The 22,128-nt window shown below is 34.9% G+C and overlaps 2 protein-coding genes across 6 annotated transcripts; one reads left to right on the forward strand and one right to left on the reverse strand.

Moving 5' to 3' along the window:
- The first annotated feature begins 6,681 nt into the window (after nucleotides 1-6,681).
- LOC107892383 (sister chromatid cohesion protein SCC2) lies at nucleotides 6,682-18,543 on the forward strand. Of its 5 annotated transcripts, none has more exons than XM_016817459.2 (27): nucleotides 6,682-7,318; nucleotides 7,840-7,935; nucleotides 8,851-8,992; nucleotides 9,066-9,159; nucleotides 9,244-9,500; nucleotides 10,015-10,122; nucleotides 10,567-10,678; nucleotides 10,931-11,027; nucleotides 11,114-11,300; nucleotides 11,414-11,845; nucleotides 11,933-12,462; nucleotides 12,574-12,784; nucleotides 12,861-12,911; nucleotides 13,020-13,178; nucleotides 13,304-13,471; nucleotides 13,826-14,278; nucleotides 14,775-14,944; nucleotides 15,189-15,297; nucleotides 15,490-15,651; nucleotides 15,756-15,860; nucleotides 15,942-16,175; nucleotides 16,527-16,660; nucleotides 16,743-17,036; nucleotides 17,112-17,544; nucleotides 17,637-17,729; nucleotides 17,833-17,958; nucleotides 18,037-18,543. In XM_016817459.2, exons 1-27 carry the CDS (start codon nucleotides 7,038-7,040, stop codon nucleotides 18,265-18,267), a joined length of 5,469 nt encoding a protein of 1,822 aa, XP_016672948.1. In that variant the 5' UTR covers nucleotides 6,682-7,037; the 3' UTR covers nucleotides 18,268-18,543. The 5 variants fall into 5 exon arrangements, with proteins under 5 accessions (XP_016672948.1, XP_016672946.1, XP_016672949.1 ...); XM_016817457.2 differs by having other exon boundaries at nucleotides 6,691-7,318; nucleotides 7,840-7,949; nucleotides 8,859-8,992; XM_016817460.2 differs by having other exon boundaries at nucleotides 6,793-7,318; nucleotides 7,840-7,949; nucleotides 8,859-8,992; nucleotides 13,883-14,278.
- A 320-nt stretch (nucleotides 18,544-18,863) lies between these two features.
- LOC107892382 (biotin carboxyl carrier protein of acetyl-CoA carboxylase 2, chloroplastic) lies at nucleotides 18,864-21,429 on the reverse strand. Its single transcript, XM_016817456.2, has 7 exons — nucleotides 21,009-21,429; nucleotides 20,127-20,180; nucleotides 19,878-20,029; nucleotides 19,460-19,793; nucleotides 19,293-19,364; nucleotides 19,131-19,196; nucleotides 18,864-19,046 (listed from the first exon to the last, which is right to left on the reverse strand). The coding sequence occupies exons 1-7, from the start codon at nucleotides 21,159-21,161 to the stop codon at nucleotides 19,023-19,025; spliced, it is 855 nt and encodes a 284-aa protein (XP_016672945.1). The 5' UTR covers nucleotides 21,162-21,429; the 3' UTR covers nucleotides 18,864-19,022.
- Between the last annotated feature and the right edge of the window lie 699 nt (nucleotides 21,430-22,128).

Genomic DNA, 22,128 nt, shown 5'->3' on the forward strand with positions numbered 1-22,128 from the left:
TCACCATTGTGTCTTCTTAATGATTAATATGATCTGTCAAAAAATGACTATGATAAATTGATTGTTCGAGAACAAGCACCCCGTGGCCACGTTCAATATTTATCAATCCACACAATGTCAATGAGAGGATATCATTAACTCTTTAATTGAGCTATGAATTCTACTGTTGCTAGTACAACCATGCCATACACAAGTCATATACCCAACATACTAGCTATGGGCTCGATCATCTTTAGAGCATAAGCCTCCACTTATATCAAAGCATATGAGTTGCATACGCATAGTCAGTGACTAACTTAGGATTTAGGTAAATCATACCATGAACGTCATAAGTGAATTAATTCACAAATAGATTCATAATTAATTCATCTTAGGTCCAGTCCAATGTATCATTCTACCAATGAATACATCTATGTCTCTACTCATGGAGTCAACTGCTCCGATAGCCAAAACTAGTCGTCCCTTCAATTGGAATTGTAGACGACATAATAATCCTTCCCAGTATTTGAATCAAATGTTCACTTTGATTCTTTTACAAGATTACAAACTCATTTAGATTATCTATTGAAGTAAGTCGTCTTTCTCGCAAAAATGTAAACGTTCTTTACAATGTCACTTATCTTCAGTTTAAACTTTAGACAATCAATGAGCTAATATTTGCTTATCACAATATCGCTATGCATACAAAAAAATAAAAGACAAAAAAAAGACATAATAGTGAAATGTGAAATTAACTTTATTTATTTATCCATCGTTCAAATAAATAGAAAACAGTTACATGTTTACTACAATATGGGCACATTTCCCAACGGTTTACCCTTAAAACAAATATTGCAGACTCTTAGAACAACATCACTCAGTTTAGGAATACCCTTGGCAGCCTCGAACTGGATCAGTCTTTGAAATCCTTTGTAATGCATATGCCCAAGCTTCTAGTTCTATAGTTCTAATTCAAAGACACTTGCCTTGTTACACTTCACAGACTGTAGAACATTGTAGCAATTATCAAAAGTCCAGACCCCTTTTATAATATTCTCTTTGTCTTGGAAGAGACTTCACATCCATTTTTGGTGAAGTTGACCAACATCTCTTGATCATACAACTAGCTTATACAAACCAAATTAGCTTTCAAACCACCTACCAGTAACACATTTTTTAGCCTAGGAAAACCAAGAGCATTTAGAGTACCTTTATTTCCATTACCAAAAGTAACTCTCCCACTTGGAAAATCTTTAAAGTCAACAAGGAAATTTTGATTCCCTATCATGTGTTTGGAACAACCACTATTAAAATACCACACATCTTCATGAAAAACCTTCAAGTATCTATTTGCTACAAGTAAACATTTTGTTTCATTCTTCCTCCAAACTTGTTTTTATCTTTTAGCATATGAGTGGATGCGTGTAGTTGGAACTTCAGGTGGCATTGAATGTTTCCACCTCAAATCATGTAACATCTTGAAACACCTTGGTCTAATATACTTAGGTTTATGACAATAATGACAAACTGTTCTAAAACGAGTAGGTACCTACTTATCAGTTTGAATTACCACAGCCTTGGTTGAGCATTCACCAACTTCACTTTGCTTGGATGCTTTCACAAATACAACATGACTCTCCATAATACCTTTCCCTTTGTTAACAAATCCTAGTCCACCTCTTTTAGGTTCTCTTATTCCAAAGGAAAGTATTTCATCCAGTTTGTTACTCCTAGCATTGAACTTCTCCAAAAGATTTTTAGTTTCAGCTAAATCCTTCTTGGTGTTAACAAGATTATCTAATTCCTTGGTCAACAAAGACTCCTTAACCTCAACTTGCTTGATTAACTTCTTATTTTCTTCCTTAAGTTGAGCATTCTCTTGTGACAATTGAGTGTTCAACTCACAAACTTGTTCCCATTTACTCAATATTGTCTTCTATGTGTTTAATCTCTCTCTCAGAACTAGAAACCACACTTGAAGTAAAGGCTACAAAATTATTCACTTGATCCTCATCAAACTTAGAGTTCCTAGAGGTGTTTTCATCACTTCACGAGGCACACAACACCTTCTTTTTCAGTTTGAATATGTTCATAGCTAAGGTATACATGGAGCTAAATGCTTTTCTTCTTTTCTTTATTAGTTTCCTATTTAACAACAATACCTTTACTCATGTTCTTAGGAGTTTTCTTTGATGTTTCAAATTTTTTGAACCTCTTATCTTACTTCTTAACGGCTTTATTGAAGTTTTGTGTAAGCAGAGCAATCTGCTATTGGAGCTATTTTATTGAAGAGGCATTGGGAATTACCATTTTGTTGGCAACTTGGAGTGTAATACTTCTTTTTCCCTTTGACTTAACCCTCTTATATTCATCCAAGTTTAGTTTAAAAGATTGTAGGTGACCATGCCCCAACGTGCATGTGTCGGAGCTATGAATCAACACGAATACAATTATAACTATAGCGGTGCACTGCAAGTGTGACAGGTTAGTTGTAATATTTATATGTATTATAATAGAACACTTTGAGTATTCTAATGATCGAACCCAAGGGATTGCCAAATTGGTAAATGTATTTATCAAGTTAATTACAAGTTAAGCAATTACTAATCTAATTGAGTCGAAAATTATTAGTGCAACCAAATAAAATAAGATTTGAGCTCTATCCAAATTAAAAAATAAAAAAAAAACCAAACTAACTTTCTTATTTTTTACTAGAAACAGTACAAATGGATTGAAATGATGGTAAATGAGTCATGGTTTACTAACTAAGCTAATAAACCTATGATAATTATATTGTTTGCCACTCTTAGTTAGGAATCTCCTCTCGATCTCATCTTAAACTAAAAAATACCATCTAAGCTCTCTTCTCGATCTCACTTAGGCATATAGATCTCCTCTCAGTCTCATTACTTGGCACAAGTGTATCAAAGTTCTATATGATAAAGTCTCTTCTCAAACTCTTTTATCTAAATCTTCCGCTAGAGGCGTCAATTTCAGTGTAATATACAATTTAATACACTTGAACAAACAACCAATCTAAGACATGGATAATAACTTAGTTAATTAACTCACTCATCAATCAAACAATAAAACAATTCAGCACATGATTAAACTTAAATTCCACACAAGCATTTTAACAAACACATGGTAGGCATAAAATATAAAAGATAAAGGTTGAGAAATTGCTTATTAATGGATAAACATATGATGAAACGTGAACATTTAATCCATCTTCATCCACAAGATTCCAACAAAAATGAAGAAACAAAAATACTACAACAAAAATGAAAACAAAATGAAAAGAAAAAGAAGAAAAGAGAAAAGAAAAATGAAAACCTAAGCTAAGAAAATAACAATAATTTTTCTACACTATCATATCCATCCCAAATAGTTGATATAATATGGTATTTATAGGCAAAAAGTATTGGACCTAACATTGACAATTATGCCATTTATATGAAAAGTAACATGCTTCTTTGGACACAAAATTGCCTCTGTAATTTTTCACTCGTTAGGCTTCAGTGTCGCAACACCTAGGCTTTGGTGTCACAACACCATCGTTAGTGGTCCTAGCTTCTTCATTTCAACCATCAGTAGTGGAATCGTGACCTCGAAGACTTGGAGTCACGATCTCGAGCTTGGTGTCACGACATAACACCCTTAATGTCGTGACATCCTCGGTAGACTGCTCCACGTTGGTTTCTCGTTGAAGTCTTGCACCCCTAAGGTAATTAAGGCTCAGTGTTGCAACATCCTAGCATCAATATCGTGACACCCACGTTAGATGTAGTTTTCCTCAAGGTTTAACTATTGTTGTTTCCCTACACAAGCTGAAATCAATCATTAGACTATGACATAGTTTAACCAATTTGGGTCTCAAAAGAGGTAAAATATAAGAAAACCTATCATTGACACTATAATATAAGAACTGAAAAAAAATTAAAAAACTCATAAACTACTTGAAAACAAGCTCATTAAATACTCGAGAGCCTAATTTGACATATCAAATTATGACTAATCAGTAGGGACCCTATCAACTCAACAATCTTCAAGCTCTCCAAGTCTTTGGCCTTTTTAATAGCAGTCACTTTGATAGAAAACCTTTTAGGTAATGACCTAAAGACCTTTCTTACCAGTTTAGAGTTGGATTACTATTCACCAAAGGCAAATACCTGATTGACAGGTTACACAACTTAGTATAGGACTCACCAATTGCCTCAAGACCTTGCATTCTCAAAGTCTTAAATTTGGTGGTCAAAATCAACATCTTGGATTACTTGATAATATCATGGCCTTATATTTGGCGTTGGCAACTCTCTCTTCCAATAGTCCATTCAACCTCAGGCTTAGGAACCTTTCCAACATCTGAATCAATAGTAGGAGCTTGCTAGCCAATGAGAACAAAATGTTATGCCCTATAATCAACATACTTAATATAGGTTTTCATTCCAACCTTCTAGTAGGGATAATTACCATTCTCAAGTACATGGGGACAGGTAATTGACGAACCTTCCATAGTCAGCAAAAAAAAAATAAGATTCACAACTAAATACGTTAAGTGTTCACTCTGATACTAATTGTTGCTACCTTAAGTTGCTTATTTGCTTAAAATGAAAACAACAATCGAAGTGCTTAGTGAATAACAAATAACACCAATGATTTGTTTACGCTGTTTGATTTCCCTACGTTTGCGGAGCCTAGCTCAATGAATAATTCAACTATCTTTGTTCATAAATACAACAAGCGATTCACACTCCATCATTCCCCAAGTATAGATATCTCACCTTTGTACCTAAAGACTAGAACATTCACTTTCAAATCCTCCGCTTGAGAACTTGGGCAGAAACACTCAACAATATTTACAATAACAGTTTGTACTCTCTTACAAAAAAAAGGTTTCTCAATGAACAGATTAAAATGCACTCAATAAGCTCTCATACATAACCCAAAAAAGCCTTAAAGCATATATCAATTTCGGCTTGCTAACATAGAATCTAAGTGAATACAAAGTAATTCATTGAAAATAGTTATTGCAATTACAACTTTCAAAACACAACCAATCAAATATATATTTCCAAAACAACAACACAATCTACATCGATCCTCCACATTCTAGGGGTTAATTTGATTCACTCGAATCCAATCCAATCTTCAAAGCCTATGGATTGGTTTCCATAGATGGACCAAAGTATCTTCAATATAACAACACATAAACAAGTCCAAATATTTTCTTCATTAAATTGTCAATCTAAATACGATAAGTAAAAAACTACCTCAGTGGCAGTCTGCAGTTGGCATTACCAAGTGTCACTTAGCAATAATCAGCTCACCTTGCCTTAACATATATCATATTATAAATATATCAATTATATGTGTTAAAGTACAATAATATATTTTGTTGTTTTGTTAATGTTACTATTTCAAGGTGTTTTTTAAGTTCTCAATATTTTATTTTAATGTGTTTTTATTGTGTTGGGAGTATTTAATTTAGCTATTTTAAGTGTATTTAAGGATTTTTAAAAAAAAATCTTTTTCATACAAAAAATAATAATTAAAAATATAAATATGGGCAAGTTAGGTCAAGTTTAAACTTTTAGTTTTCTATTTGAGTAAAAAATCAAATAATTTTTTAAGTCAAATTAAACTTGGGCAATAAAAATCAACATAAATACTATCTATAGACCTGACTCATAAGCAAATCTATGACTTGCATTCCAAAGCTGGATGAAAAACCAATTTGATATATCAACAACCTTAACAATAATAATAGTGAAGCTTTCCTTATATTGCTTAAGCAAGTACATATAAAGAAACTCACATTATTTTTTTCTTGCAAAAATAATTTGAGTTTAATGATAAAGATAATGTTTAACTATCTTTTCAGTCCTCGTACTTTTTGCACATTTAAAATGAAGTTCTTTTACTCAATCTCACGAATTTAAGAATTAAAGTCTAATAGATATAAATCAGTAAATTATTTTTTTGACATTTTCAAAATAAAAATAATTTAGTCAAGTGATTAATTTAATGCCTTGCGAAAGCCATATAAGTAATAAAAAATAAAAAATTTGTTCCCAACACGAATGACATTCTCGTCATATCGAAGACATTCACTCCACGCATTCCGCAATGATTGTTAGATGGCAAGTTCAAAACGTTAACATCATCTTACACGAATCCTCGCCTATAAATACCCCCAAGAATAATAAAGAGGGGATCGCCTCCCAAGCAAATAAAGCCTACACCCTAGCAACTTATTCCTCGCACCTAGTCTCTAGCCTCCCTTTACCTTCACTCTTTGTAACCTCCGGCTCTCCACCCCGATTGGGTGAATTGGCCTCCACATCCTTCTCCTATCTCTCACATTGTTGTATCACTTTATCAAAAAATATATGATAAAATTATAGTTTGACCCCAAAAATGTTAGAATTTCAATTTAATCATTTTGAAAATCATATAGATATAGCCTGATACAATGATGAAATTACATTTTAACTATCATAAAAAATATATAACTTAATCTCGGCTTCTGGCTTCGCCCCTGCTTTTGACGATGTTATCCGTTGGACTTAAATTATTAAACCAAAAGAGTAGTGAAGCTAAATTTCAAATATACCAAAAATACAGGGACTAAGAGATAATTAGTCCAATTCAATCACGCAAATATAGCTTTTCTGCGAGACTCTAACAGCCAGCAAGACAAGAAAGCAGTAAAATAGGTCAACCAAGGGCATTTTAGTAACTTGCTAAATTTCGACGATTCCAATTTCAATCTTTTTTCTTGTCATAATAAAAATCACAGAAAGGAAAAATCCCCCCCCCCAAAAATTCACACTTTTTCCCCGCCATTTATTTTATCTCTTTTAATTTTTTTTTCCTTTCTTCCCAAATCTGTTCTCTTTTTTCTTAGGGCTCAAAACCTCTTCTGTTCTTGTTTTTTTAAATGAAACCCTAATTCCTTTTAGATTACCCTTAGATTCCTACAATATTTACTAAAAGAACCACTCATTTTCAACTCTCTTCATGCTCTCTATCTGCACCAAATCCCTCACGGATCGATGAGCAATCCAAGTAGCTCGTCCTGGGTCTCGGATCAACCGGGGCAGAGGTTAATGGACATGGCCCACTGCGGTATCGGCTTGACCAACACCATCCACTCCGAGGTGGCGCAGTGCTTGCCGCTTCCTTCGTTGCCTGTTTTCTGTGGTGCTTCGGATCTGGAGCTCCGGCTGTTTGACGATTCGGCTGTTGGAGCTTCCAGGTCTTTGAACCGACCTCAAATTATAGCTCAGGCTAGTCGAATTGCTGATCTGCTTCGCGAAACTGACGTTTCATATCTGTAAGTGTTTAAAATTCTAGTGAATTTGAAATTTTAGCTCAATTCTTTAGTGTTTTCTCAATGCAGTGAAATCTGAAAGAAAATATTTGGACTTCTAAGTCTTTGATATTGTTATTGATTATATAAGCTTTATCTCTTCTTTTTTTTTTTTGAATAATTTGAATTTATTGGTTAAAGCTCCCACATAGTTGCTATTTGATTTAATTGCTGTTCGGCGTTCGCTATGTTCTATATTTCTGTTCGAAGTTGTTAAAAGGAAAAATTATACTCGTTTGAAAGAACGATTTATATATAGAGAGCATATGTAATTCTATCATTTATGAAAAAGATGAAAGTAAAATTATGCGTTTTATGTTAAATAACTGTAATTTTGATTTTTCAGAAATTTTTTATTTTTTCTCCATAAAAAAAAGCCAAATATAAAAAAAGTAACAAACAACGGAATTTTAAATGATTAGTTATGGATTTGAGATGCCAGTCTTAGGTGTAAGCAAGTGAATATATTTCTTTTTTTGGCGCAGGAATCTTAGGGATGAGGCAGATTCAGTTTCGCATGACCATTTGGAGCCCTTGGAACTTCATGCACAAGTTCTCCAATACAACCCTGCAGCATTTGAGTATGTTACCCCTGGTAAACAAAGTATTCTCGTTTCTCTTGTTCATCTTATCTGATGCCCTAATAAATGGGAGTACTAAAGGAATTGAGCCAATGCATGATAGTTCTTTCTGATATATGTAGATGGGGAAGTCCCTTTACAAAATTAGAGTGTGATTTCTAGAGAGATCACTGAATTATTTCATTAGCTTATTGAAGTATTTGTAAAATTGTACTTACCTACAAGAGAACTGTTGTGATGAATCCCACTTAGCTTTATGGCATGATGAAAGACTGATATGCTGCTACTTTAGAATTCAATATCCTTCTATTCTGCATCAGAGTTGCTATTAAATGAAAAATCTCTACCACGATAGTGTAGCCCTTAACTTAGATGATTTGCATTGTGCATGAAATAGTCGGCATATATATATATGAAAAGTGGTGTAGGTTCTTTTGGTTATATGCTTTTGTTCCATATAAGAAATAGGGCATATTAGCTTATGGTTTGTTGTATGAAAGTTAGTAGAGTAATGCAGAGAAATTGTGGATGGGATGTGTTGGTAGGAAGATTATGGTGCATTTGTGTTTCTGGAAATTGTACATGCATGAATGCACTTAAGCTACAGCTCCTCTCGTGTGCTGATTTGCCACTTTTACTATGAATTGGTTAAGCAAAAGTGTATGTCTAAATTCCAAGTCAATTTTTTATTTTTCCCTTTTGGGTATACTTTATCATCCTATTCTTCATACCACTGATGCTTTTCCACTTTCCACTGCATTTTAAAGCATGTTTTGGGAGTGCTTGATATAATAAAGTCCTTTCTGTTTTGTTACTGTCCATTGACTTTGTATGTTTGCAATCTTCTGTGTTGTATTCTTTCCCACATTCTTGGATGTTGTTATCTGGGCTTATTGTTCATTGCATTTCTTCAAGTCTCTCAGGTCTTGTCAAGGGGAAAAACTCTGGTGGCGCTGTGTTTGAAAGGAAGCCATCTGAGTCAAGTGCTCCTCTTATTGGTCAATTCCAAAGAGAGACTCGCGGCAATCGCAATCAGCAGACTGATGTTGTTGCTAATGTATGGATGGGTTTCATTTTAGTTATTAAAGCCTGACTATCTTAACATACTTAATTTTATAGTTTAATTGCAGGATATGCCAAAATCGTCTTCCAAGAAGCCAAAAATAAAGAAAAAGGCTGATGACACTGGGTCATCAGTTCTACCAGATCCTTCAGAGCTTCAAGGTTGCCTTGGTTTTTCCCTACTCCTCCGCTCCCTCCTCTCATTTGTATTAACACATTTATTTTGCCTCTAATGTTTTTCTTTAGATGCTATAATTGGGAACTTCCGTGAGCTGCTCGAAGACTTCTGCAGCAGAGCTCAAATTCCTACTGATGATAGGGATGAGATGGAGTGGTTATCATTGCCAGTTAATGATGTTAGAATGCTTGTAAATGAAATTATGTCAGTACGTGCAAAGAGACTTCTACATTTGGTTCCTGTAGATATTCTTGTGAAATTGTTACGGGTTCTAGATCATCAGATACATCGGGCAGAAGGCTTGTCTATTGATGAATGTGAACATGTAAGTGATGATTATCTGGCTTTAGGTGTGCATAGTGTTGCAATTATTATTTTGTTCTCATCTGTTATCATGCTTGGAAACAGGAAAAGTGGGGATAGTTCTTAGGTTCAAACTTAAGCAATATCATTTTGCCTTTGGGTATGGATGGTTTAGCAGCATCTTGTTTCAGGTTTTGCATTGGCACTTGATGGTTCTTGATCAATCAGAACTGATGCTGTGTGCCTATTTCCTAGATTAGTTTTCATGTTTGTCTTATTTTTCAAGGATTCCTCTACTTTGCTGAAGGATTCTTATTAATTTATATGTAACAATGCAAGAGGAATTTGAAAGCAAAAATGAAAAATGTGCTTACTGTTAATAGATAACAGAATATGAATTAAACAAATCTGTGTGGTGTTCCTATAAAGTCTATTAAAAATTTCTGATCTTTTTCAGTTTTCCTGGTGTTATGGATTTATATCAGGAGCATCTTGTGGTTCATAAGCCTTAACTCATTTTTGTTCAAATGTTTCAGCAAGACTCAGATGTATTCTCATTAGTATTCTGTGCCCTGGAGTCCATTCATGCTTCTTTGGCAATAATGGCACATAATGACATGCCAAAGCAATTATACCATGAAGAGGTATGTGCCTCATTTGGGTAGCTCTTAACCTTGACCTTCTGGTGAAGTTTCATTTTGTCCTTATGCGTTCTGTTGTTCCATTCAAAGTCCAAACCTTTTAAATTATTCCAATAATTCCTGACTGCTAAAAATCTGTTAAAATAAATGGAAGTCTCATCTGTCAAGAGGGTGGTTTTCATGCAAGCTCTTTCTCTATTTTTTAATTGAATTCACTATGGGTAGGACTAAATAATAACACTAAAAAAGGTTTGGAATTTAAATTAAAAAATTGAGAGTTAGGGATCAAAATGAAACTTTTTGAAGGCTATGGCTGGTGCATTTTGCTCACATCATATCTTTTGTTAAACGATGATCCCTGCTGCTGTACCTTGCATTCAGTTTTTATTCTGCTTGTCTGTTTCTGCCGTTGTAACATGGATTATTTATTCTCTTTTTTCTCACCAGATTATTGAAAGGATTTTAGAATTCTCTAGGCACCAGATAACAGATGTTATGTCAGCTTATGACCCATCATATCGTGCCTTGCATAAACCAAGTGAAAATGGAGCAGTTGAAGGTTAGCCATCTGATTTATGCAAAATGTGCTGCATCTTTTTTTTCTGTGCATCTTACCAATGACAGAATTGTCTTCATTTGCATCAATAATCGTGACAGTGTGTCAAAAGTTCATATTGTCTTCATTTTTTATAATAAAACTGTATCTTTTTTCTAGTCTGTTCTCTAGATTTCATGGTCAGTCAAATGGTACTGGGTATATTATGTTAGCTTTCTAGTACTGAACAGCTTAATTTTACGTTTTTTCCTCTAGATGATGATGATGAGGAGCCTGATGCTGAACTGGGGTCTGCTAGCAAGAAAAGACGCAGTACCAAGACTGCTAAAGCAAAGAAATCAGCGATGAATAAGTGTGTTTATTCATTAGTATTATGGAAAATAATTTAGTGTAGCAGAAGTTAGGTGTCTTCTTATTGTTTAACTTCTTCCTTGATAGGGTCTCTGGTGCTGTGAATGCTATACTACAAAAGCTCTGTACTATTCTTGGTTTACTCAAAGACTTGTTATTGATTGAGAAGTTATCTGATAGTTGTGTTCTACAACTATTAAAGACAAGCTTTACTACTTTTTTGGTGGACAACATTCAGCTCTTGCAACTCAAAGCAATTGGCTTGCTAACTGGGGTATGAATCCAGATGTTCAATTTGCGGTTAAAAGGATAGACATGATTAAATGCTTAAGGTAAATTATGGCAATTAGATGTTGTTCTTTAATCCTAGTGTTATTTTTGATACAGATATTCTACTCATATACCCAACATAGAACATATATAATAGATGAAATGGTTCAGCTTCTCTGGAAGTTGCCTGTTTCAAAGCGAGCAGTAAGAGCGTATCACCTACCTGATGAAGAACAGAGGCAGATCCAGATGATTACAGCTTTGCTGATTCAGTTGGTTCATAGCAGTGCTAACCTTCCTGAAGCTTTAAAGCAAACATCAATTGGAAGTCCCATCTTGGAAGTGTCAGTTGATGCTGGTTATTTAACTAAATGCCATGAATCCGTTCAGGATACATGTTGTCATTTCTGGACTCGTGTCCTTCAACGTCTTGCTTCTGTAAAGACTCAAGAGGCCTCTGAGTTGAAACTGATGATTGAGAATCTTGTCACTGATTTACTGACAACATTAAATCTACCTGAATACCCTGCTGCTGCTCCTATTTTAGAGGTGAAAAAAGATTGATTATATTTATTTCATCATTAGTATTTGGATAAAGATGGTAGTGGTTCAAAACTAAGGAGCTATTGTTTGCAGGTTCTTTGTGTTTTACTGCTCCAAAATGCAGGTCTGAAATCTAAGGATACCTCTGTTCGTGCAATGGCAATTGATCTTCTAGGCACAATAGCAGCAAGGTTGAAGCATGATGCTCTCCTCAATAGGAAGGACAAGTTCTGGATATCGGAAGAATTGCTTAGTGTGGATGATACTGATCGTAGTTACCCAAAAGGTGCATGTTCTATTTGTTTTGATGGAAAGGAAGAGAAAGTGTTATATAGGTGTCAAGGTTGTCAAAGATTTTTCCACAGTGATTGTATGGGGGTAAGAGAACAAGAAGGTCCTAACCGTAGTTGGTACTGCCAGTTTTGCATGTGTAAGAAGCAGCTTCTTGTATTGCAATCATACTGTGAATCGCAGTACAAGGATGATGAGAAACCGAAACGTGGTCGCTCAGAAAGTTCTAAATCTTCTGATCCAATTACGAAAGTTGAAATTGTTCAGCAGATGCTTTTGAATCATCTTCAAGATGCTGCTTCTGCTGATGATGCCCATCTTTTTGTTCGATGGTATATACTTTTAAGAAATCTCTTTCCTGGCTGTTATGCATGTGAGAATTGAAAACTCAAAGTAACTCTTCCTAATTGGTTTTTTGTTTAAACTTGTGTTCTTTGATGCAGGTGTTATCTTTGCTTATGGTATAAAGACGGCCCAAAATCTCAACAAAATTTCAATTACTATGTTTCTAGACTGAGATCAAAAGCAATAGTGCGTGATTCGGGGACTGTTTCTTCACTGTTTTTAAGGGATTCAGTCAAGAAAATTGCTTTATCACTGGGACAAAATAATTCTTTCTCTAGAGGATTTGACAAGATTCTTTACTTGCTTCTGGTTAGTAAAATATTTTGCAAGTCCTTGATTTAGTAGGTAAGGCAGGCCTGGTTCTTATTACATGTTTTCTTTCCAGGTTAGCTTAAGAGAAAGCTCCCCTGTTATTAGGGCCAAGGCTTTACGAGCAGTAAGTGAAAACTTCTTGCAACTTGTCATTACTATTGTTTGGATTTAGCATATTCATTTTTCATTTATGTTGACAAACCAAGTTTCTGCATGTGTTTGATCATGGCAGGTTAGTATTATTGTAGAAGTTGATCCAGAGGTATTAGGTGACAAACGTGTTCAAGTGGCTGTTGAGGGAAGGTTTTGTGACTCTGCAATATCTGTCAGGGAAGCTGCATTGGAACTAGTTGGCAGGCACATTGCTTCACATCCAGATGTTAGTTTAAAGGTACTTCCTACTTGAACTCCACTAGTCCATCTTATTAAAGCTGGGCATCTTTTATTGACAACACTTGTTTCTGTTTCATCCCCCCCCCCTCTTTTTCTCTTTTCCTAAAATATGGGGATGATTAGTACTTTGAGAAGGTAGCAGAGAGGATTAAAGATACTGGAGTCAGTGTACGGAAACGAGCAATCAAAATTATTCGAGATATGTGCAATGCGGATCCTAACTTCTCAGGGTTTACAAATGCTTGCATTGAGATTATTTCTCGTGTTAGTGACGATGAATCAAGTATTCAGGTAATTCTGAAACAATAACAATGAATTTCATGTCAAAGACTGAGGCACTAATGCCAGTACCTTTGTGGTGTTAAGAGTTACTTTTTTCTTCTTTTCAAATATTAGACTGAGGCATCAGCAAAATTGTTGTGCAAATAATCCTTTTCTTGTATATTAAAAACCATCTTGGGGCGTTTTTGTTGTATGAAGGGCATTACCGTGGTACCTAGAACCTGGTGATGCAAACTATGAGTCCTGTTTTTCTTTTGTTCTAACTTAATGAAGTGACATTGGACATTTTTGTAATATATATTTTAACATCAAAACTATTGCTCTGGCAGTTTTCTTTCTTAGTCTCTTCTTTTTCATCTTCAGGATCTTGTTTGTAAGACATTTTATGAGTTCTGGTTTGAAGAACCTTCTGGAATGCAGACTCAGTATCCTGGAGATGGTAGTTCCATTCCGTTGGAGGTGGCTAAGAAGACTGAGCAGATTGTTGAAACACTGAGGCAGTTGCCTAATCATCAGTTTCTTGTAACTGTCATTAAACGTAACTTGGTCCTTGATTTTTTCCCTCAATCAGCGAAAGCTGCTGGAATCAACCCTGTCTCCCTTGCTGCGGTACGCAGGCGATGTGAAGTGATGTGCAAGTGCTTATTGGAAAGAATATTGCAGACAGAAGAAACAAGTAATGTGGAAGCAGAAGTTCCTACACTCCCCTATGTGTTGGCCTTGCACGCATTTTGTGTTGTGGACCCATCACTTTGCATGCCAGCTTCAGATCCTTCCCAATTTGTTATCACACTACAGCCTTACCTTAAGAGTCAGGTTATTTTATACTTTCTTTTAATGACATTGATGGAATCAGGTGTCTTTTGGATCTATTAGCTTTCTTGTCTGCATTCATATTTTAAGTCATGATCTTTGTGTTTACAGTCTAGCTATCTTCATTTGAATAACCAACCATTCTGTGCTACCTGCTTTTTTAGTAGCTTTAATTGCCAGAAAGCCAATAATGTTAGTTTTGAAATAACAGACTAGTCTTATTTTTGTTGGATTACATCGAATATGATATTCTTTGTCTCTGGACTGCACTGAAGTTTTGCTCCTTTCCACTCATCTTTGGGCATGTCAATCTTATGGTTCTTGTTATTGGACCAGTTTTTTGTTGTTTCAGGTTTTAGGCTAATTCCTTCAATTTTCTCTATTGTCATTGATTATTTTCTAAATTTTGCTTCCTGTATTTTTTCTTCACTGCTGTAATCCAATGGTTTATAGGCTGTGGGGGTTTCACCTTAATTGCTTTTTCACTTCTTGTGTTCAGGTTGATAACAGAGTTGGTGCACAGTTACTGGAGAGTATAATCTTTGTAATTGATGCCGTTGTGCCGTTGATGCGAAAGTTGCCTCCTAGTGTTGGTGATGAACTAAAACAAGATCTGAAGCACATGATCGTCCGGCATTCTTTTTTGACTGTTGTCCACGCTTGCATCAAGTATCTTCAGCTTCCCTTTCTTAGCGTCTTCAACTTTTGTGTAATTCCAGTTGTTTGCTAAATTTTAATCTTCATATTAAATTCTATTTCCGCCAGAGGTCTAAATTTATAGTTTGTTCCAGTTTTTGTATGCTTGGAATGTGATTCTATGCTATATTTGTGAGTAAAAAGGCAGGTGTTTCTACTCAAAAGGTATTCTGTTTCTGCTTTCAGTTCCCTCATTTATTTTTATTTCTCGTTGCAGGTGTCTTTGTTCAGTGAGTAGAAAGGCAGGGAATACTGGCGATGTTGTTGAGTATCTCATTCAGTTATTTTTCAAATTATTGGATTCCCGGGCAACTGATAACAAGCAGGTTCATTGCTAGAAATAATATTGTTATTTCCACCTGCAATCTTTTTGGCTAGTTTGGTTCATATGTACAGATCTTCTTTTTGATTATGGAAATAGGTTTGGTTCGGTTGTCTTTTCTTTCTATGAAAAACTTTATATGTGAATCATAAAGTTGAAGTCAGCTCCTTTTATATTTTATTATTATCTTTTGCAGCAAGTGGGCCGCTCTCTCTTCTGTCTTGGATTGCTTATCCGCTACGGAAACTCTTTGTTTGGTGGTTCTAGTAGCAAAAATATCGATGTTGCTAGCAGTATTAGTTTGTTTAAAAAGTACCTTGAAATGGATGATTTTAGCATAAAGGTTAGATCTTTGCAGGTAAGACCCTTTTTTTCCTACTTATCTCGGAGTTTACTTCATCTCCGTGCGAACATATTTTAATATATAACAGATTCTTTTGTTCCTATGGCTTATTATTTTAGGCATTAGGTTTTGCTCTAATTGCTAGGCCTGAATATATGTTGGAAAAGGACATTGGAAAGATTTTAGAGGCAGCATTAGCAGCGAGTTCTAATGTTCGTCTTAAGGTAAAATTGTCATCACTTAATTTCTTTATTACAATTATCTTTCTATGTACAAGATGCATGCTAAGCAACTCTCTCCACCAGATGCAAATGTTACAAAATTTGTTGGAATATCTTCTTGATGCGGAAAGTCAAATGGAAACGGATAAAGCGAGTGATGATCAAGTTCAGTATACTGTAGAAGGTGGCCACAGTGTACCTGTAGCCGCGGGTGCTGGTGATACTAACATTTGTGGGGGTATAGTCCAGCTGTACTGGGATAATATTCTGGGGAGATGCCTGGACTTTAACGAAGAAGTTCGCCAATCTGCCCTAAAGGTGAGAAATTTTTTACCTTGTCTTATTTCTTTGGGACGAAGCAATTTTGGTACTCTGAATCTGAGTGAATATATGTAAGATTTCAACAAAATTATGGGTGGCAGTTTGTCCGGATTAAGAAATTTATAAAAATTTACGTACAATTTGTTCATTTGGATAGAAAGTAGACTTTTAGAAGGGGAAAAAGGAAAAGAAAAATCGAGCCTTACATGATTCCAATTCTAGTATCGAACTATTACCAGATGCTGCATGTATGATTCTCTATTAATCAGTAAAATGGTTGACTTTCTTGATTTTGACTTTACAAGGTCTGTTTGGACTGATAATTTTTGTGATATTTTACCGATGCAGATAGTGGAAGTAGTTCTTCGACAAGGCCTTGTTCATCCTATTACTTGTGTCCCATGCCTTATAGCCCTAGAAACGGATCCTCTGGACGTCAACCAAAAGTTGGCTCATCATTTGCTAATGAATATGAATGAGAAGTACTTCCCTTATGCTATTGAAATCATTTTGTGTCCTTACATTTGCTTATCGTAATTAATTAATAAAAGCTTTAATTTTCAGATATCCTGCTTTTTTCGAGAGCCGACTGGGGGATGGGCTTCAGCTGTCATTTATCTTCATGCGCTCAATTAGTGGCAATGCACATGAAAATCCTAATGAAAAATCCCAATCAAAGCTTCCTGGAAATTTGAAAGCGAAATCTGATGCTGGGTCTTTAACACAAGCAAGGCTGGGAGTTTCTAGAATTTACAAGCTCATTCGTGGAAATCGGGTTGCCAGGAACAAATTCATGTCCTCAATTGTGCGCAAATTTGATACTCCTATCTGGAATGATTCCGTTATACCTTTCTTGATGTGAGTTACTCATTGCCAAATCTAAAACTTTCTTCCTTGATTAATTATGCTGAGAAGTTGATTTCCCTTTTACAGGTATTGTACGGAAACTCTTGCTTTGTTACCATTTTCATCTCCTGATGAACCACTTTATTTGATCTACACCATAAATCGAGTGATACAAGTCAGAGCAGGGGCTCTTGAGGCAAATTTGAAAACCTTGAGTTCAAATTTACTGCAAACAGATGCTCAGATGATGACTAGTAATAACGGGATAGTTCAGCCGGATTATAGTCAAGCTGCTTATAATCATATGGCTACGCTTGATTTGAACGGAACATTTCAGGAGCCGCCTGTGGTTCAGCCTCCTTTCTTTCACATGACATCAATCGATTTGAATGGTACAATCCAACAAAACTTCAGTTATCAGTCTATTTCACATTATCCTCCTACAATCGAGACAACAATGCATAAGATGGCCCCTTCTGAACCTCGTGCTCTTTCCAAAGATGAAATTCAAAAAATCCAGGTACTTTCGAACCCTGCAAACCCTAGTTTTCTATGGCCTGCATCGACTGGTTTTGAATTTCATGGATGAAAACCATTTTTTTCTATTTTCAGGCTGACGTTCTTGCCGCTACTGCATTACAGCTTCTTATGAAGCTAAAAAGACATCTAAAAATTGTTTATAGCCTGAACGATCAAAGATGCCAGGTTGAACTTACGCTTATGCCATTTATTTTTTTTCGGAACATTTTACCATGAATCGCAGATACGAAACTGACCTCATTGGTGAATCTTATTTTGTACAAATTAGGCCTTTTCTCCAACTGAACCCATAAAACCGGGGGATGTTCTAACGAGGCAGAACGTTCCCTTTGACATCAGTGAAACACAGACAACCTTGCCTAGCACCTATCAAGAATTGGTGCAGAGATATCAGGTAATTTGAACAAACTAGGATGTCAGGTTTAGAAGTTTGAACTTCATTGTCAACAGTTCTTACACGGCTTTTATACAGGAATACAAAAATGCGTTGAGGGAAGATGCAATCGATTACTCAACATTCACAGCCAATATCAAAAGGAAGCGACCAACTCCGAGGAAAGGAGGAAAAGCGGTGCGAACGAACGGTGGTGGGGATGAAGACGATGATTACGATGAAGAGTGGACAGGTGGGAGTGGTGTTCGTCGGATGAGTAACAGCGGACGGAAAAGTTACAACATAAGAAGCAGCAGTCGGCAGCGATAGTAGAGATGTAAATATAAAAATGACAGGTACGCTAACATGTACATCAGAATGAAGGAAAAAAGAAATGAAATAGGGAGGTTTAGGGTGATGAGGACTGCTTGGGGTTTTATTCATTTTAGATGGTTTCCATTTTGTAGTGTTTTAAATTCAAATCCACTTTTGATATTTTAAGAATGGGATGTTTGGGTCATTGCTGCTGCCTTGGCAACACACCATTTGTAACTTTTGTGGTCTTTTTATAAGCTGGAAAAAATTAATGAAATCTATTCGTCTGAATTCATTTATTATTAATGTGGGTTTTCTTCTGGGGTGCAGGTAGTGTTTTGAAAGTGTGGCTTTCGTTACACTGAAACTTCCATTGTTTTAATTATCCACATCTTGAGTGGATGTTTTAATAACTTGTTTTTTAAAATTTAATAATATGATTGATAGTTGATCTTTGACATTCTTAATTTATAATTAAATTAGAGTATTTTCCCACTAAAAGATGAGACAATTTAAAAGATAAAATCAAATCGAACTGTTGAAACATAATTTTGAGATTTTTATGTGCAAATGAGCATTCAAAATTTATACTAAATAAAAGCTCTCTACAATAATAATAATAATAATAATTCTGCCTCGATATCAAAAACATCAACAGTAGTGTTAATAATTCCCAAAACCACAAACACAACCATAATTATTAGTTTAAAAATTACAGATTAAACCAAAACCACTGCTCTTCTTGGTCACGTAACCTTCAATCTGCTCCTTCATGGTACAATCACAAATAGAGGCTGCAATTTCCCAAATATGACCGTGGATTCAGACTATATATATATAACGAAAAGAAAATATAGAATAGGAAAAAATAAGGTTACCATGTCCACACTAACTGCTTTTCCATCCTCAGCTACTATCTCAGTTATGGTTCCGGATTGGTCAGCCTGATTTGGAACCGAAAATTATGAATCAGAAATGAATATATAGACATTCAAGAAGAAAAATGATCGGTGTAAACACTTTCAAGAGTATGAACATACTTCGATTTCGTTCATCAGTTTCATTGCCTCAATGATGCAGATTACTTGACCTTTCTGTACTTTATCTCCCACCTGTAAAAACCATTTGAAATGAGTATCCAAATCTTCTTCATGTATCACTGAATGAAAAATTCCGACTAAATTATGAGTCAGCTACAAGCAATTACCTTGACAAATGGCGGTTCACCCGGTGCCGGACTCCGGTAGAAGGTTCCAGCCATGGGGCACTTGAGTGGAGGATGAGATGAGCTGCTAGTTTTAGCCGGGGATGCAGCTGAGGGCAGTGCTAGTGGTGGAGGGGCTGGGTTTGAAGGTGCCGGTGATGCTGTTGGGGCTGCTGCCGGAAATGGGGTTTGAAACATGGCATGATGAGGCATGTACTGTGGCATGAAAACTGGGGGTGCTTGTTCCGGTGGCTGCAAAGCTTCCTTTTTTCTTATTATAAGTTCACAATCCGATTGCTTCAGTTGCAACTCTGTAATATCTCTCGAATCAACAAGCCTATTCACAGTAACACCAACATCATCGATTACGAAACTGATGCTTCGCGTATACAACACATTTTATGTAAATGAACCAACTTACTTAACAAGGTCCGATACTTGTGTCATGAAAGCCGAGATTGCTGCAACATCCGGTATTGTATTGCCAGTAGATTTATCATCTTCCTTTGGCAATGCAGCTTTAGACTTCATGTCAACTACCGGTACAGAATTCGAAGATTTCTCTGCTGCAACCTTAAAGTTCACAAAGTTATATTTAGTAGTACAACATCGATATATATCTCTCATTTTAAATGCGAAAAACAATTAACTTCTCCGTCAAAAAACACACCTCGTTAAGCTTTGCACGTGCTTTGAAGGCCATAGTTTTCTTCTCAGTATGCCACTGCAAATCACAGCCACATCAAGAAACAATATCACCGAGATGTTGAACCGATGACTACAATGCAGACATGATTATCGTATCCGGGCATTTTTCGATTGCTAAAAAAGGACACTTATGTTCATATATGTCGAGATTGTCTCAAAAAACAAATATGTTTGATAGAAACCTTCAATGTTCTGTCACTAAAAACCCAAGCAGAAAAAACTAAGATATTCATCTAGAATTGATTTCTCATATGGGGAATACTAGAAACATAGTAATTGTCAAACCATGTTGCTTGAACTCGAGTACGAATGTTAGACACGGATATGTGGCCCCTATACGAAGAGTCAAATTACATTGATTGCATTTTGCCCCCTCTATTAAAGAAAAAGTAAATTAGTTATTGCAAACCGATCCTTGTGCTAAAGGTTTCATCTATTTATACTTTTAAAAGCGGTCTCTGTCAAACATGCTAGTTTTTAATTGTACAAATGGACGAAATTAAGGCAAAATGCAATCTAACTGACCTCCATAGTACTTTTACCCAAGTATTTTGCTATTGATCTATAATACATGGATTTATATTTAATGCAATTCTATGCATCATTGCTAAACAAAACACAAAGTAACTTCATTTTCTTTTTGCAGTGCTCAACCATGGTTTCATAAGGTTCTAAGAACAAATTAATCACATTTAAGTACTTGAAATAAAATGATAAACAAGTCATTCATGAACTATTGCAAACTAAAATCCTCAAAAAAAAATCATTAACCATATAATCAACTTAAGCCCCATATCTATTCAAAACACACCAAAAGAAAAGAAGAGAAAAATAAAAAAGCAACCTGGCATCCAGAAAATGCAGGGACCTTAATTGAAGATCCAAATGAGAAACAAGACTTGGAACAATGAGGAAGAGCAAAAGAGATCTTTTGGGTTTGCTTTGGTTTAACAAAAGAAGAGATCTTAGGGCATGGAACAGAGATTGAAGAAGCCATTTTAATGGAGGTTTAAAGCAAAACCCAGGCTTAGTTTTCAGCTTTATATATAAAAGGAAATGACGGCGATGAGATTTAAGAAATGGGGAGAGAAATCTTCGGAAAAACAAAAGAAAAGAAACCCCAAAATAGCAAAAAGCGAAAGCAGAAATTTTTTTCAAATGAATTTTTGTTTATTTATTTATTTATATTTGAAGTTCGATAGTTACGATGAACACTGTTTCGTGGTTTTAACTAACCTCAACTACATGTCGCCTGCTTCTTTTTTTTCATAATTTTATAACTCAATTCACTATTATTTTATTTTATTCAATAATAAAATATTATATTATTATTTCAAATATTATTTCTTCGAAAAATTATATTTTAGATTTTTTTGTTCAATGAATTTAAATGGTATGAAATTCTAAATATATTTTAATTATCAAATTAAATTGATGTTATTTTATGTAAAACTATAATCCCTAACTTAATATCACACCAAGGTTAAGCACATAAAACTAAAATTAAATAATTTTGGGATTACTTTTATAGTCCTAAAAACATTATTATGACTTTTTTAGTAAATTAAAATATTCCCAATAATAAAACCCAAAATGTAAAATTTATGCACTGAAAAAAAACATCAATTACAAAATTAAGATCCTTATTTGCATCACCTGATATAAATTAAAGGCATCAATCAATTTGGACCATAAAATTAAAAGGTTAAAACTCTGTCATTAATACCTCTACTTCCTAGAATTTATAAACTTAATTAATATTCTTTCACGTTAATCTTTATACTTTTTAAAATTTAAAATTTTAATCCTAATCAAAATAATAACAATAATGTGTTTAATTATAAATTTTATAGATATTTTATTATTTTAAATTTCTCTACTATTTAAAACTTAATATTTCAAAATTATAATCATTAATTTATTCATTAATTTTTTAGTAAGTGTAAAGACTACCATGAAATTTA

This window comes from Gossypium hirsutum, chromosome D09 (genome assembly GCF_007990345.1).
Source record: "Gossypium hirsutum isolate 1008001.06 chromosome D09, Gossypium_hirsutum_v2.1, whole genome shotgun sequence".
Taxonomy (NCBI): Eukaryota; Viridiplantae; Streptophyta; class Magnoliopsida; order Malvales; family Malvaceae; genus Gossypium; species Gossypium hirsutum.

Excerpts from the sequence above, each read along its gene's own strand:
- LOC107892382 (XM_016817456.2), bottom strand. The coding sequence starts at position 21,161 with ATGGCTTCTTCAATCTCTGTTCCATGCCCTAAGATCTCTTCTTTTGTT. Across the intron at positions 19,794-19,877 it reads CAAGTATCGGACCTTGTTAA|GCTTGTTGATTCGAGAGATA; the intron begins GTAAGTTGGTTC and ends TACTGTGAATAG. Across the intron at positions 19,197-19,292 it reads AACTGATGAACGAAATCGAA|GCTGACCAATCCGGAACCAT; the intron begins GTATGTTCATAC and ends GTTCCAAATCAG.
- LOC107892383 (XM_016817457.2), top strand. The coding sequence starts at position 7,038 with ATGAGCAATCCAAGTAGCTCGTCCTGGGTCTCGGATCAACCGGGGCAG. Across the intron at positions 11,846-11,932 it reads CTGCTGCTCCTATTTTAGAG|GTTCTTTGTGTTTTACTGCT; the intron begins GTGAAAAAAGAT and ends TATTGTTTGCAG. Across the intron at positions 13,179-13,303 it reads ATCCAGATGTTAGTTTAAAG|TACTTTGAGAAGGTAGCAGA; the intron begins GTACTTCCTACT and ends GGGGATGATTAG.